This window comes from Simochromis diagramma, unplaced genomic scaffold (assembly GCF_900408965.1).
Source record: "Simochromis diagramma unplaced genomic scaffold, fSimDia1.1 OVJJ01000483.1, whole genome shotgun sequence".
NCBI lineage: Eukaryota > Metazoa > Chordata > Actinopteri > Cichliformes > Cichlidae > Simochromis > Simochromis diagramma.
In genome coordinates, this window is record NW_024386835.1 from 3,960,351 (window position 1) to 3,974,990 (window position 14,640).

General features: G+C 40.0%; 1 protein-coding gene and 1 long non-coding RNA gene across 2 annotated transcripts in view; both read right to left on the bottom strand.

Annotated features, from left to right (window-relative positions):
* LOC120731923 (MAP kinase-activated protein kinase 2-like) overlaps nucleotides 1-14,640 on the bottom strand; it is a 33,802-nt gene that overhangs the window by 6,911 nt on the left and 12,251 nt on the right. Inside the window, exon 2 of the mRNA XM_040029326.1 lies at nucleotides 5,747-5,886. Coding sequence (XP_039885260.1) covers nucleotides 5,747-5,886 — 140 coding nt within the window. The remainder of the gene's footprint in view (nucleotides 1-5,746; nucleotides 5,887-14,640) is intronic.
* On the bottom strand, nucleotides 6,035-13,082 carry LOC120731954. The gene is made up of 2 exons (XR_005695447.1): nucleotides 7,075-13,082; nucleotides 6,035-7,011 (listed from the first exon to the last, which is right to left on the bottom strand). It is a non-coding gene; the product is annotated as an uncharacterized LOC120731954 (long non-coding RNA).

Sequence of the window (14,640 nt, forward strand, 5' to 3'; positions counted from 1 at the left end):
GTTTGATTCCAGGTTATTGCATGTACAGCGTGATACCCTACCAGATGTCCAAACAAACAATTATGGTGGCTTGTTGCAATGATACCAATAGAGACAGAGGAAATTGCTCTCACTGGGACAAAATTAAAATGAGAGAAAAACTCTGGTAAATTAATTGCAGTGCGAAAACACATTAAAACACATGTCCTCTGAAACGTGTGTGTGTGTGTGTGTGTGTGTGTGTGTGTGTGTGTGTGTGTGGGGGGGGGGGGGGGGGGGGGGGGGTTTGGCACAAAAGCTAAAATAGCTGTCAGGATGTGGGGTTTGGTGTGTGCCCTAGTTGTAGGAAATACAGCACACCATTCAAGCCATTTCAAAGTAAAGAGGATGCTCTCTTCCTCTGCCTTGTAGAGGTGGTCTGCGGTCTGTTGGTTGACCAACAAAAGTGTGCGAAACCAATAAAATGACTTTTTCCTCACACCTTTTGCAAACTAATCTAATCCGCCATCTGCAAGGTATTTAAATCTTACAGTTACTTCCTTCTTCCATGAATGAAACTAGTTCATCTTGTATACCACAAAGTGTGCACGGCAACAATTCAAATTTGCATGGTTTTTTTTAAGTTAGTTCAAGTAAATTTACGATAAAAATTACTACTATTTTACCGGCAATCTACTAGGTCCAGCTAGAGTCTGTGAAAGACACAGAAGTAGGTTGCTATGGTCTTTTACACACTTCTAGTATGACTAACAGACAGATTGCTGGTTGATTGATCTTCTGCTTCCCTGTGTTGCGCAAATGTTAAAGACTGCTCTAAAAAGAATGTTAATGTGTTCAACGTAGCTGATAAACTAGGTCTTTAAATGCCCCCTTTCGTTCCAAAAACGTGTTATGCAGAGTACTTTTATGTATGAACCATCTTGAAAGTATCTATATTTATACTGTAGTCAGATTTAGTAAAATACTGCTTACACATCCATGGCCCCTCATCACATTATGATAACACACAGGAACACCCCACACTATGTATTACCAATGAGGCGCAGACATATGCATGTGAAAAGACTTGAAGAAAAGGTCGATGTAAGCAGATGCTGACCACTGGTAAACTAATGAATGTTAGCCTGAATTTAAATGAGTATGAGAAACTCGCACTTAGCATGCTTGATGTTAAGTTTCATTTAATCTCATTGCACACGGTATGACTGTGAGAGTTTCAGGTAGAATCATCAACGTCAATTTTGTATCCGAGTGTGTCTAATGGTATATGGCAGTGTGCGTATGTATAGCAAGCAAGCAAGATCCGGGGACGCCACGGGACAGGGCTTCTAAACCACAGCACACTTCGAACTTCTTTAAATTAATCATTCACATTTTGCATACTGAAAAATGGGCAGCAGTTTGATTGAACTCATTTTGATTAAAAAAAAAAAAAAAAGTGTGAGAGATCAACATGTTAAACTGCCAGTTCTGAGGTGATCCAGCCATTATTCAAACTTATCTTATACTTTTGCACTGCAAGCAGTAGGGTTCATCAATGTAAATGAATCCATTGAAGCATCTGTTCTGCTGAGAATTCACACTTCTTTTAATATTTTCAAAAGCTCAGAGGAATTGCACACATTTTACACCATAACAGCAGCAAACTGTAACACACTTGTTAAGCTACAGTCTTTCACATGTACATGTGGAGGGTACAGTGTTATAAAACTGGATTTTTTAAGCTGATTTTCTCAATGAATATATCATAAAGGCAAGTTTGTATTTGCTCTAAGGATCTAAAACTCTAATAACAGAGTGTAATACTAAGAACAAAGTTTCTATCAATCAGGAGTGGTAGTAGCAACTGTGGTTAGCACTCTGAAATTAAAGAAATCCCATAACCACAATGCCATACGGTTCAAACCACCAAGTTTGTGCTGAAGGTTGTACAAATAACATGTTTATCCAGCAGTCCCAGACAGACTTCCGCTTCCAGTTTGTCATGCAGGAGAGATGACCAGCACCGAATTTCCAAAATTATGTTGCGGACCTGACATATTCACATGTTGGGTTTTTACACAACACGGGAGAAAACAAAAATGTAGGTCATCACACTGACTCAGTTACTCAGCGTATCTAGAAAAGAGAAATGCCTGACTATGTTTCTCTCTGTCCACAGGTGATTTTCTAGGAATCATTTTAGCTTCATCAGAAAACTTCATTGGCGTTTCATGCCTAGCACATTTTCTCAAGGAAATGAGTCATCAGCGGCGCCATTTTTTCGCATGTCAGTGTGTAGGCAGATCGGTCCACTAACGCCGACGACTACAAATTGAAACCGCAAACCTAATGAGTGCACGTGTTTGAAGTTGGTAGTGGGGGATGGGGAGAGGGTGGTTTAAAATGCTTCAAGTGGAACTACAAAAGCAAGGAAATTGTACCAATGTCATTTAGAAGAAATGGGTCATTTCAAAGGTTGTACACAAGTGATTTACAATAACTAACCTGGCAGAAATTTGCTTAGAGCAACAGAGAGGTCGAGATGAGTATCACTTCACCTTTGTTCTAGGTAATCTTACCTTACCTACCTTACCAATTCTAGAAACTGAAAACTATATAACAAATGAAAGTTTCACTCGATTTATGGTTTGGCATAATAGCCCATAGACGAGAAATACTTAAATCTGAGTGGGCTTATGTAGTTTAAAACAAAGAAATTTACGTTTAGGATTAAAGAAAACAAGCTGCTCACCAACACTTTGATTGTTCCCAACAAATCCTGTCAATCCTGTTACATATCGAACACATTGTTATCACTCTAATTTAAGCTTGCTTACAACCTTCTGAAAAGTTTATATTTCCCCCTGCCATTTAAGCGTTTTTTAATGAAGACATAATAAAGAAGAAAGTATCATTAATGAAAAATGTAATCCATAAGTACTTGCTCTTTAATAAAGTATTAACTTTAATTTATCTCTACCTAATCCTCAGTTTTGCATTTGAGCACAATGGCAGCCACAGACTGTGTCCAGGTCTGGGTCAGCCCTTTTGCATTCAATACAATACTCTACTTAAATACTAGAAGTTCCTCCAAACTTTGAGCTTGATTTGTGCTTACATTAGGGCCGGGCGATAATTTGAAGCATGTGCGGTAACGATATATATCACGATATATTCGTTTCTTCTGTATAACGTATTTTCCACACTATAAGGCACACTTAAAATCCTTTAATTTTCTCAAAAATCGAGAGTGTGCCTTATGTATGAATTCTGGTTGTGCTTACTGACCTCGAACCGATTTTGGCGTGCAGAAATCTGTTAAAAAAATGTTTTAGTACAACTTTGGTAAGCTGCACAGCTTGATGGATTGTCAGAGCATTGCGGCTGCCGTAGTGAGGAGCTTCGCGGAGTAATCTGGGTCCAAAACTCCGTCCCTTCAGATCCCAAAGTCAAACGAACACTGAAAGTTAAAAACGGTCTAAATTATTTCATCTTTAATAAAATCATCAGCGTTGCTGCTTTAACAGGTGTAACAATTAAGTTTAACACCCAGGCATCCATGAAAACAATATTTATTAAATTTAACGGAGTTACAAGTTAACAGGAAGTTAGCTCGCTAGTTTCCACCTAAACCTGACATACCATGTTCTGACAGAGATTTTTGAAACCAATTCAAACGTACAGCTCTGCTACCACTTCCAACATAAATGAAGACAGAAAACTAAACAGCAGTGGTGTTTGCAGGGTTACTGAAGTTGGACTACCTGGTATATAATGTTGTGCTACGTGATTGCTAGCGACACAGCTATGTTAGCATAACATTAGCACAGTGAAGCTGGAGGATGAACGCCAACTTTTTTTTCCCCACTTGATAAAAGTTAACGTGAGGGATTCTGGTGGTTAGGGACAAATGCAATCGCATAGCAGGATGCTATACACGGGCCAAACTTCAGTCAGGAGAACAACTGAGATTATTCATCCACAATACGAGGTTAGTTATTAATATACTGCAACAACATGGGAAAGAACAGCTGCGAGAAAATTCAACATTAATGAATCAATGTTACGGAAGTGGAGGAAGTGCAGTTTTTGGCTTTCCCCATATTTCAAAAGTGCTTCATCACTTTGCTATGACTGTCGCCCGGCATAATTTGCAGATGATAATGGTTGTAGCTGCTGCGATACTTTCGACCAAAACAGGCGCAGCTTGATGACATCATCAACACGCGCTATCGCGGTATAGTCAAAATCTCTATCGTTGGCCAAATTTATATAGTTTCTATCGTATATCGTTTATATTGCCCACCCCTAGCTTATATTGTTTTTTCTTCACAGTTCAGTCTTTTAGGTTATGATCTAATTGTTCTACAGAAAAAGGTAAGTGCATTCAGAGTGCATCAGGAAGTTACCTTTCTTCCATGATCAGTGAAAGTGGTAAATATGCTTGCTTACTGGTCTGCATGCAGCTAGCTAGCTAGCCAGCACCAAAGATCCTTATTCAAAGTAATATGCAGAGAATGTATGACTATGTCAAGTGGTTAGATGCTCATTCTGCATGGTCGGGCAGGTCGAGGGGGAAGCAAGTCGACTGGGAAATGCATGGGTTCTTCCACCTGACGATTTTGATTTTGACTCTGAAGGGGAAGCCCCCCCCCCCCAAAAAAGTATCCAGAGAGTTAACACGTTTTCCAGCTCTTAGCCAGAGCACTATCAAATTCAAATCGAATTACTGCCCTGTTGCAGTCTTCTGAAAAGCTACAGTAAAACCCATCAATACCTGTTTGTTTGTCTGTGTGCACCAAGTTCAACAGTTTCTTGTACACTTGTGCATACAATGACAATGACGCTCATCTAATCTTAGCTGGCATCATGCTTGCATCTTTAGCAGTAATAACATAATTTTCTGCATGACTCCAGTCTTACAGAAAACAATTCAGTATGATATTGAAGAACACATTGTTGTTGAGGAACGTCTTTACAAGGTTGCTTCAGTTCATTGAGGTTTGTGGGTATTGTGTTTATGCACAGTTCTCTTAAGGTAAAGCCAAAGCATTTCAATCATGCAGAGGTCCTAACTTTCACTGGGACGTTGCAACGCTATTTTCCTCCCAAGAGTTTCTGCTGTAGATTTGCTACGATACGTGGGGTCATTTTTTTCTTGCATGACTCAATTTGGGCAAATGGTCACACATTTGGGTGCCACAGTAGCATGGTGGTGACTCTATGTCTTAACTTAAATCTGAGCAGGTTTATTTCAATCTAAAATGATACAACTGAGAAACAGTTTGTGCAAAAGAACTCAGGCAAGTAATTTTGCAACAGTACATTTTTAAAAAGGACAGTGACGACAGAGAAATGGGATATTTAGCTACTATAAACAAAACTGAAGGCAGACACACAAGGATCAACTGAATGTGGCAGCAGTAAAGGCTTGGGAAAGAATCTGAAGGGAAACATAGCATTTAGTCATGGCCATGAGTTCTAAACTTAAAGAACGAGAAAAAGCATTACTAAAATCCAATTAATTACAATGAACCTCAAATTCAGAATTTTATTAGTTTGTTCATTGAGTCTCTGACTTTTTTGATAATGTATACAAATTGCTGTGTATCAAACTGTCAGTGGAACAATTCTGACTGATTCAAAATCTACTTGGACAGTGTACAGAGTCAAATCTGTAAAGCCTGTGTCAATGTCTAATTACTTATAGACCCAATTGCACATTTTCAGTGTGTGTGTGTGTGTGTGTTTGGGGGGGGGGGCTGTATATAAACTGTATACTCACCATTCCATAACGATAAGCAGACACTTTTTGCCCTGATAGAGGTTCTCATAAACATCGATGATACGCACAATGTGGTCACAAGGTGATGCCCTCCAGTGAAGCTCCACTTCCCTGCGGGCTTTGGCGCAATCCTGTAGCATCTGAGTAGAACAACAAAGAGGGACATTGAGGTTAATAAAAATCTAAAATGTTCAAGATAAAAGAAATTAACAGGCTTTAGGAAGAAACTGAAGTCCATGTTATATTAAAATTATCAGGTGTATATTAAAGTTTGTTTGTTTTTTTTAAATTGGAGTAGAGAATAAAAAGTTTGAATTTGCAGACCAACTGAATGCCTCCAATTCACATCAATACCAACCATTAAGAGTGCAGTGCTGCCATCAGGTGACAAAAATCATGAACCATTCCATTTTCCATTCATGTGAAAGTGGCACCCTCTGTTGGTTACACCTGGTCAATGCACCATTCAACATTATAAGCCACTGAAACAATATACAGTAAATGCAATGGACTGGAATCTATAACATACCTAGGCGTCTCATTCAACCAGTAATACACAATCATGCAATGCCTTTAACTCTGCCTAAGCACTTTGCCTAACATTCAAAGACACTCCAATGGATTCATGGAGGGCAACTCGGGATTCAGTAAAATGCCCAAGGATAGTTCAACACATGGACAGGAGGAGCTAGGGATCAATCAACTGACCTTGGTAGACGACATGCACATTCAGCTGGTATGTAATATTCTGTTTATTCTATTATTCAATACTGCTACATTATGATCACATGTAATTAAACTTGGCAAAGAGTGTAAATGTAAGTTAAAGGAAAGGGTCAGAGTGTTATGACCCTGCCCATTGTAAATAACACATTAAAACGCCTACGAGATTGACACAGGAAACCAGCCGATTCTGTTACACTAGTAAAAATAGTGCCTTAGACAAATAAGGACCTGAAGGTCTAAAATATAAGCTCCTGCCTTTCTTAAATAGCAAATAAAGGAAAATAGATTAATATACCAAGCAGGAAAACATAAACTACACTTTTCAAAATGTCTCTAGAGAATTGTTTGTTTTTTTAACTCAGTTGCACTGCTGATAGAAGTGCATGACTACATGTTTTTATTTACAAATTTAATTAAAAGATAATTAATGTAGCCCCATAACCTTAAAATATCTTTGTCAGTCCACAGAAAGAATTCTGCCATGTAGCTTAGCCAATGAGCCGCCGTCTGTTTATTTTGTTGTGTATTACATTCCAGCTCTACCCACAACACACACACACACACACACACACACACACACACACACACACACACACACACACACACACACACACACACACAGAGAGACAATTAGTGAGTTTAGTTCCAGCTGGAGTGTCCAGTCTGTTGGCTGAGCGTCATTACATTTACATACATGATAACCTCGTTCCCTTGAAATACCAGGTCACACAAGAAATTAAGCAAAGTGTTAAAAAACAGTTTCAGTCATATCATCTATACCCTACCTTTATAAAGCATTCTGTCCTTATCATACAATGAAAGTAAATTCTTATCTGCCTTATGTACAAACTTTCTTCAACCTTTAGTCAGACCATCAGTAACATCAGTCTAAATAATGTTTTCTCTGGATTGGAGTTCAAAAACAGCATTAGTATTAAATGCTTCCGACCCAAATCAGTAATAGCTCAGAGTTAGATTTTTCAACAAATCACCACCTAAGGGTACATTTAAAAAACACAATTTTAACATGACAAAATACACTTAACCATGTACAGGCTATTAGACTAATGTCAGTGACAGTGCTGCATCAGATGATCTGGCCTCCATAATTGTCTAACTTAACCCAAACTGAGACTGTTAGGTTGAACTGGAGTATGCTGACCACATGAGGGAACCACCTAAAGGAATTTGGAAAGAAATTCCAGGCAACTATCATGAAGCTGGCCAAGAGAATGCTAAGTATGCACGAGCTCGTTATCAGTATAAGGGGGAGATGTGCGAGGAATTGAAAATTCCACTTTTCCACTACACTTTTTGACTTCCTACCCATATCCAAATGCTTTATGTTTTGTTTTAATGTCACCACTGCTTTCCAGTGGGAAAACAGGGGAAAACAAAAGAGTCAATGTGTCAAAACCTTTCACTGGAATGTCCCTGCATGGTACTAAACAGATGGATTGTTAAGGTGAGAATCAAATGTCTTAGGGCTCACTGACCATTAAAAAGTGACAGTGTTACCCAGGAGGAGTATGGTGTGATGTATGAGTCCACTTTATGTCAACACTGAACTCACAGGACAGTTCAACCACCCTTTGCAACAGAACAAACAAGGGTGGGTCTTACTTCCTTCGTCAAAAAAGGAACGAGTCTATGGATACACACAGGCATGAAGGGAACAGAGGCTTCTGTGACATAACAGTTGATATTTTGTGCACATCTTATGAATCAATTAAAAAAATGGATTTTGAAAATTAAAAATCCACGGTGCAGCGTGGCACATTATTACATGTCCTTCATCCTGACAGCAGGCTGTACAATCTACACATTTGAAATTTAAAAAAATTAATGAAATACAAAAAATAAAAAGTAGCTCACTGCTGGTTTACTTCACTTGTGAGAGACTATGCATAATAACACGACCGTCACAGGAGGAAGAGATTCACTGCATCAGAATTAGTCAGCAGCCAGTTTCTACCTGGAGTCTGGGAAGGCGGGAACAATAGGTAATATAAACTACAAACATACCCCAGCTCCTAGATACAAATAAAATGGAACAAACAAACATACACAAAAAACAGCCCAATACCTTAAACACATAAAACAAGGACATATACACATATATGCTCCCCATTCAGTATATAAAATTACTATAGACCATTTTATAATACATCTGGCATATTTAACAAATTAGTGTTGCTGTCTTGTCTTTGTGTCAGGCTTACAAAAACAGTACACAGCCACACGGTGACGATGCTATGCGTAGGTCAAATGCTGTTGAAAGCAAAGTTCAGTACAAAGGGGAAGAGGTGCAAAAGAGATAAAAGATCAAAAAAGCAGCCTAAAACACAGACAGCTGCTGCAGTAGACAGACCAAACCAACTCCCTTAGTTCAGTACATTCTGTGATTCAATTAATTACCGAATACACTGTAATATCTCTCTGGACAGAACAAGTACAATAACAGAGTGTGAGTTACACTGGGAACACGTTAGTGCACCAGCTGTTTTCCATCAGTAAGAGTATGCTAATGGAGTAGGCCTTTAAACACTGCAATAGTTATTTACATGAAATGTGTTCATTTTAAACTCTAAAACACTAAACATTTTAAATATCGGTCACAACCTGGGACTCACCCTGTAAGGGGAAACAACAAAACAGTCCGATATTGTGGCAATGTTTTTAAATTTGGTATTATTTATTAATTATTTCTAGATATTAGCCCTCTGGTCTTTTGTCCACCCTCACTAATAATAGTTAACACTAGAAAGAGAGCAAGAGTTGCACAGTTTTTGTGACTGAGAATGACTAAATTATTATTACACTGACTATTATTATTATTATTATTATTATTATTATTATTATGTTGTCCAATTGTAAAAGCACAATTTAATTAAAGACTGGTGTGCATGCATGTACTGGAAACAAAACTAATGTATGAAACACTCACACCACTTCTTTAAGTATATGGGCACAGATGAACATACTCCTGTCACCTTTCAGCTGATGCATTACTGCATTGCAACCCCCCTCCAATCTGCTGGTAGCCCTTTGAGACCGAAGCTTGTGGAGAGAAGGAGGGATATGTGGAAGACAGATGGGCACACAATACACTTCCTTTAGCCGGCACAAAAGCTCCCCTGCCCAGAGCAGGACAGTGGGAGGTGGGATGGGGTTACGCTAAAGGAAGTAACCATCCTCCACCTGCTATTCCTGAGCCAAGGAAAAGCCCAGGGCTGATTAGAGTGAGACCAGAGGGTGGTATGGTAGTGAAATTCAGTGGAGAGGCGATAGGTTAAGCTAGGCTCAATTAGAAAAACAAAAAGGGTTAAACAACACTGTAGCAGTAGACTTGCTTCTGTATGTGACTTTTTCCTTTTGTGGGCTCAGTGAAGCACCAAACATGTTTGTGTGTTAATAGGACATGATCTGATTAAAGACATCTGTTAAGTCTCAAAATACAATCACATCTGTTGTTGTGTGTCTGCACACTTTCATGAAATCATGTTTTGCACATCTATGTAATTAGATTCGTACATCTGTACATTTACTAACATTTCAAAAAGCAGTCTCCAATACTACTGTTTAATACAGATACAAAGGCGTACAATTTTGCAGTCAGTACAATAAAAAGTTCATTTCTTCAGCTAAATACAAACAGAATTTTATAGCGTGACTGCATGTCAAGACAAAGCAAAGATCCAAATTCACCCTGCACAGTGCAAATTAGACATCCATGGGTGAATACTGTTTGTAGTTGGGTGAAATGTTTGTACATAGAGAGATATACAAAGGTAAGAGTAAGGTGGGCTGATTGAGAGCGAAAACAAAGGCCTCAAATTCCCAGTGAGTTCTATAGGTCTGTCACTCTGAGCTAGAAAACACATAAAAAAAATAATAATGCAGCTTGTTCATGCGTAGCCCTGTGACGGACAGACAATCTGTCCAAGATGTGCTCTGCCTCTGGTCCTGTGACAGCTGGTTAAAGCTAACATTTGCACAGAACATACTGTTTGTGGCAAGTAAACACAGTTTTCAACTGTGGCACTTAAGGTGAAAATTTGTTTAATTTAAAAAACTAAATCTACGTTTTGAATGTCTCACCAGGGACCAAACAGCACTGTGAAGTTCTGTCAATAATAATGACTGTGAACCTAGCAGGACAGATGGCTTAAAGCATTTCAATTCATGAAAAAAAACAAGTGGCTTGTTAAAAGAAGGAAATGAGACAGGACTATGTCTCTATGACAAAAAACACCAAGTTGTCTCACTTCCCAATATAGACTGGAAGATGGAGGGGTTTTTTTTTTTTTTTTGCTTGTTTGTTTTTTTAAATAGAAGCAGCTGAGTTGGGACAGATGAAAACCGTTTCAGGCAGTGGATGGAATTATTATAGAAGTGAAATAGTGAAACAGAGACTAATGACATTTAGCAACATTTTGACTATAACCCTTCCTTTTAGCTAGCCTCAGTACCGCCTCCCTTTGGCCACCCTGTGATTCATTGTGTAAATCCCCACCTGCACTTGTGGCTTTACTATATAAATACAAGCAAAGCGGCGTGTTATCAAGTGCTTTCAAATGACAGCAGGCCAACAATGTGACCAGTTCCCGGTTAGTCACAGGTGTGAGTGTGTGAGAGTGTTTTCAGACAGACAAACTAAGGTGTTTAGCAGGACAAGTTCCCAGAACAGTTAAGCTATAAGGAAGTTCCACTCTTTTGCATATTAAGGATCCTTAAGAGTTCAGCAGTTTTATTTTGTTTCACAATTTCAAAATAAAGTTGCACAACAGCAACTTTTGCTTTTAAATGACTATAACTAGCTTCAAATCTGTGAATTACTAGAGTGTTGTGTCACAACTGACACAAAAGCAACAGATCTATGTGATATGTTGCATGAATGAACTCTGAGCAAGAGAAACCACTCACTTCCCGTTACTGTTAACACCATTCAGCACTATTTAACCATGCTGCTTCCATATTAGGAACTGATCATAAGACCCGAGCAGAAAATAATACATGAAGAAAGAACAAAAAAGTGAGGATGAATACATAAAATATGCCCAATTATGTTACATGAAAAAACTAAGAACTTGCAAGTACACAGAAACAGGGGCTAATTTAGTTTCACAAAGTACTGCATCAACTTGGAAATTACTCTGTCACATCTACAGTTGCCTACCTACATCTGGGACCATCTTTCACAACCACAATACCACATCCTTCCAAAAGCACTTCCCTCCACAGAAAGAGATGCAAGAAAAAGACATGGTCAGTATGTGTGGGTGGTTTCAGTTGAAATTTAGTTATTTATTCACAGGGGCCACATTCACAAAGAAGAGATGCACCATACCTCATTTATCTACTAGTCAAGCAACATCTACATCTTTGGGTGGTTACTACACTCGATCACAGACAACATAACTGATTAAATCATATTAGGCCAAAGAAGCTTAAACCCCTGAGATGTTTATGAGGCTTGAGCTAATCTCTTTGTTTGTGGCAAATGTCAAACACATTTTTGGGGGTAAATATGCCACCATTTTGACAGCAATAAAGATTTAAATAATGCTATGATACAGATCCCACTTGTCACTGAGCCTGTGACCTTCAGACTAAACACAAAACAAGCACAAAGAGTAGACAATGGTCTTTCTTCTTAACCTCCTGGCGTCCACATATGTGGAGATCACATTTTGGGTTGTCTAGACCAAAATTCCAATAACTAGTGAGTAACAAAACCCCAACAGGTTTTGTTTCAGCGTCATACCTATGATCTGCGTCATTGTAGCTACTGACTAAGTAATAAGTAAACAGTTGGCTCTCTGCCCACAGATAAAAGGTACATATACACACTGAGTTATAACATCAAGTCAGTTCATTTTATTCTTGCTGTCCAGACATTCCCCTTTTCCTTTCACTCTTTAAAAATGAAAAACATTACTGTCTTTCAGTTTCACACTACCTTCAAAGCAGAGTTTCAGTGGATCAATGTGCCTGTTAGCGAAATTATGTGTTCTAAGAGTGAAAAACATTTTTAGCCAGAAGTTTGGTACATCTGGTATCTGATGGCAAAATGAAAAGGATACTTTTAGAGATTTAAGGATTAAATTATTGAGTAATACATTCTGTTTAACTCACTTTCCACAGCAAATCAGTGATGACTAAATGTATGCTGAAAGCAGGGGGATTTCAATCTTGCTTAAGCAGGTAATCAGATGCATAATGGAAGTAGCTCATCATCAAGCAATGAAAAGAGAGAGAGAGGAGATGGCAAACTCATAGGGGAAAATCATAAGGGTAGAGAAATAACTCAAAGGAGACCAAAGGAGAACCTCTTCCTTCCTCCCCGTCCTTCCTTTTCCTGCCATCTCATGATTAACATGTGAGCAGTTTTTCCTCCATCAGTGATAATACTTAATCAGACCCCTTACCAGCATAAAGTCACAAGAAATTATGATGTTAGACTTTTTGTTAGCAGTTTCAAAAAACACTACTTTTAAAGCACCATTTAGACAGGTTTCCTCTGCTCTGTAGTCCAAGTGAAATTGTGGAAATGCAAACCACAAAAACACACATTTAAACTGCCTAAGATCACCACTTCCTCTTTTCTTTCTTCTGTGTCTGGGCACTCCTCTGGATACTCTTACACCAGAGAAGAGCTCCTTAACTGCAGGACTACAACGCCTGTGGATTTATTTCCAATATTTGTCGCATCTGCGGCAGATTTACTGCAGACTCTGATCAGGAAAGTGAGACGTCGAAAGAGAGGTAAGCGAGCCGGCGTACTCGTGCGTTTGAGGAGACGCGGACTGAGAACGGCTCTTCCTGGGATCTTCCTTTCCAATGTACGCTCACTCGGGAATAAGATAGACGAACTGGCCCTGATGAGAAGCATGAACAGAGACTTTGCCTCCTCCTGTGTCTTATGTTTTACGGAGTCGTGGCTCAGTGAGGACATCCCGGACTGCGCGCTCAAGCTGGAGGGCTTTCATCTGCTGCGCGCGGACCGGCAGGCCGCTCTCTCCGGTAAAACCAAAGGTGGAGGTGTCTGCTTCTACATCAATAGCGGCTGGTGCACAGATGTAACAGTGATTGCTTAGCACTGCTCTCCCTCTCTGGAATATCTTTTTATTCACTGCAAACCGTTTTATTCTCCGCGGGAGTTTGCTTCATTCATCCTGGCCGCTGTTTACATCCCGCCAGACGCGGATGCGCAAGCAGCTCAGTGCGCACTCGCAGAGCAGATTCTCCACATGGAGCGGACATACCCGGACTCTCTCATCATTGCTCTTGGGGACTTTAACAAAGCCAATCTGAGCCATGAGCTTCCGAAATACAAGCAGTATATTAAATGCCCGACCAGAGAGGAGAGGACATTGGACCACTGCTACAGCACGATCAGCGGGGCCTATCGTGCGGTGCCCCGCGCTTCACTTGGACTTTCTGATCACGTCATGATCCACCTGATCCCCGCGTACAGACAGAGGCTGAAGCTCTCCAAACCTGTCGTGAGGACTAAAAAACTGTGGAGCAACGAGGCTGTGGAGGAGCTTCGCACGTGTTTGGAGACCACAGACTGGGACACAATGAAGGCTGCTTCTAACAGCTTGGACGAGTTTACGGACACTGTCACCTCCTATATCCACTTCTGTGAGGACAGCATTGTGCCATCACGCACCAGGGTGAGTTATAACAATGACAAACCCTGGTTTACTCCTAAACTCAAAAAGCTGTGGCTGGAAAAGAGAAAGGCGTTCAGAAGCGGAGACAGGGACTGCTACAGAGAGGCCAAGTACAGGTTCACTAAAGAAGTGGACATTGCTAAACACCAGCACTCTGAGAAGATGCAGCAGCAGATCTCAGAGAATGACTCGGCCTCTGTGTGGAAAGGTTTTAGGAATATCACCAACTACAAGCCTAAAACCCCCCACTCCACTGACGACTTGCTCTTAGCCAACACCCTAAACGACTTCTACTGCCGTTTTGACGAGCCATCAGGCAGCCTTCACACCTCCAACGACCCCAACAATAGAGGCACTTTGGACACTCATTCCCCCACCTCTCCCCCCTCCATAGAACCATCACCACCTTCAAACTGTTCACCTGCAACACCCGCCTCCTCACCCCACACAAAAGAGGATTTCACACCACCTCCTCCGACCACAACT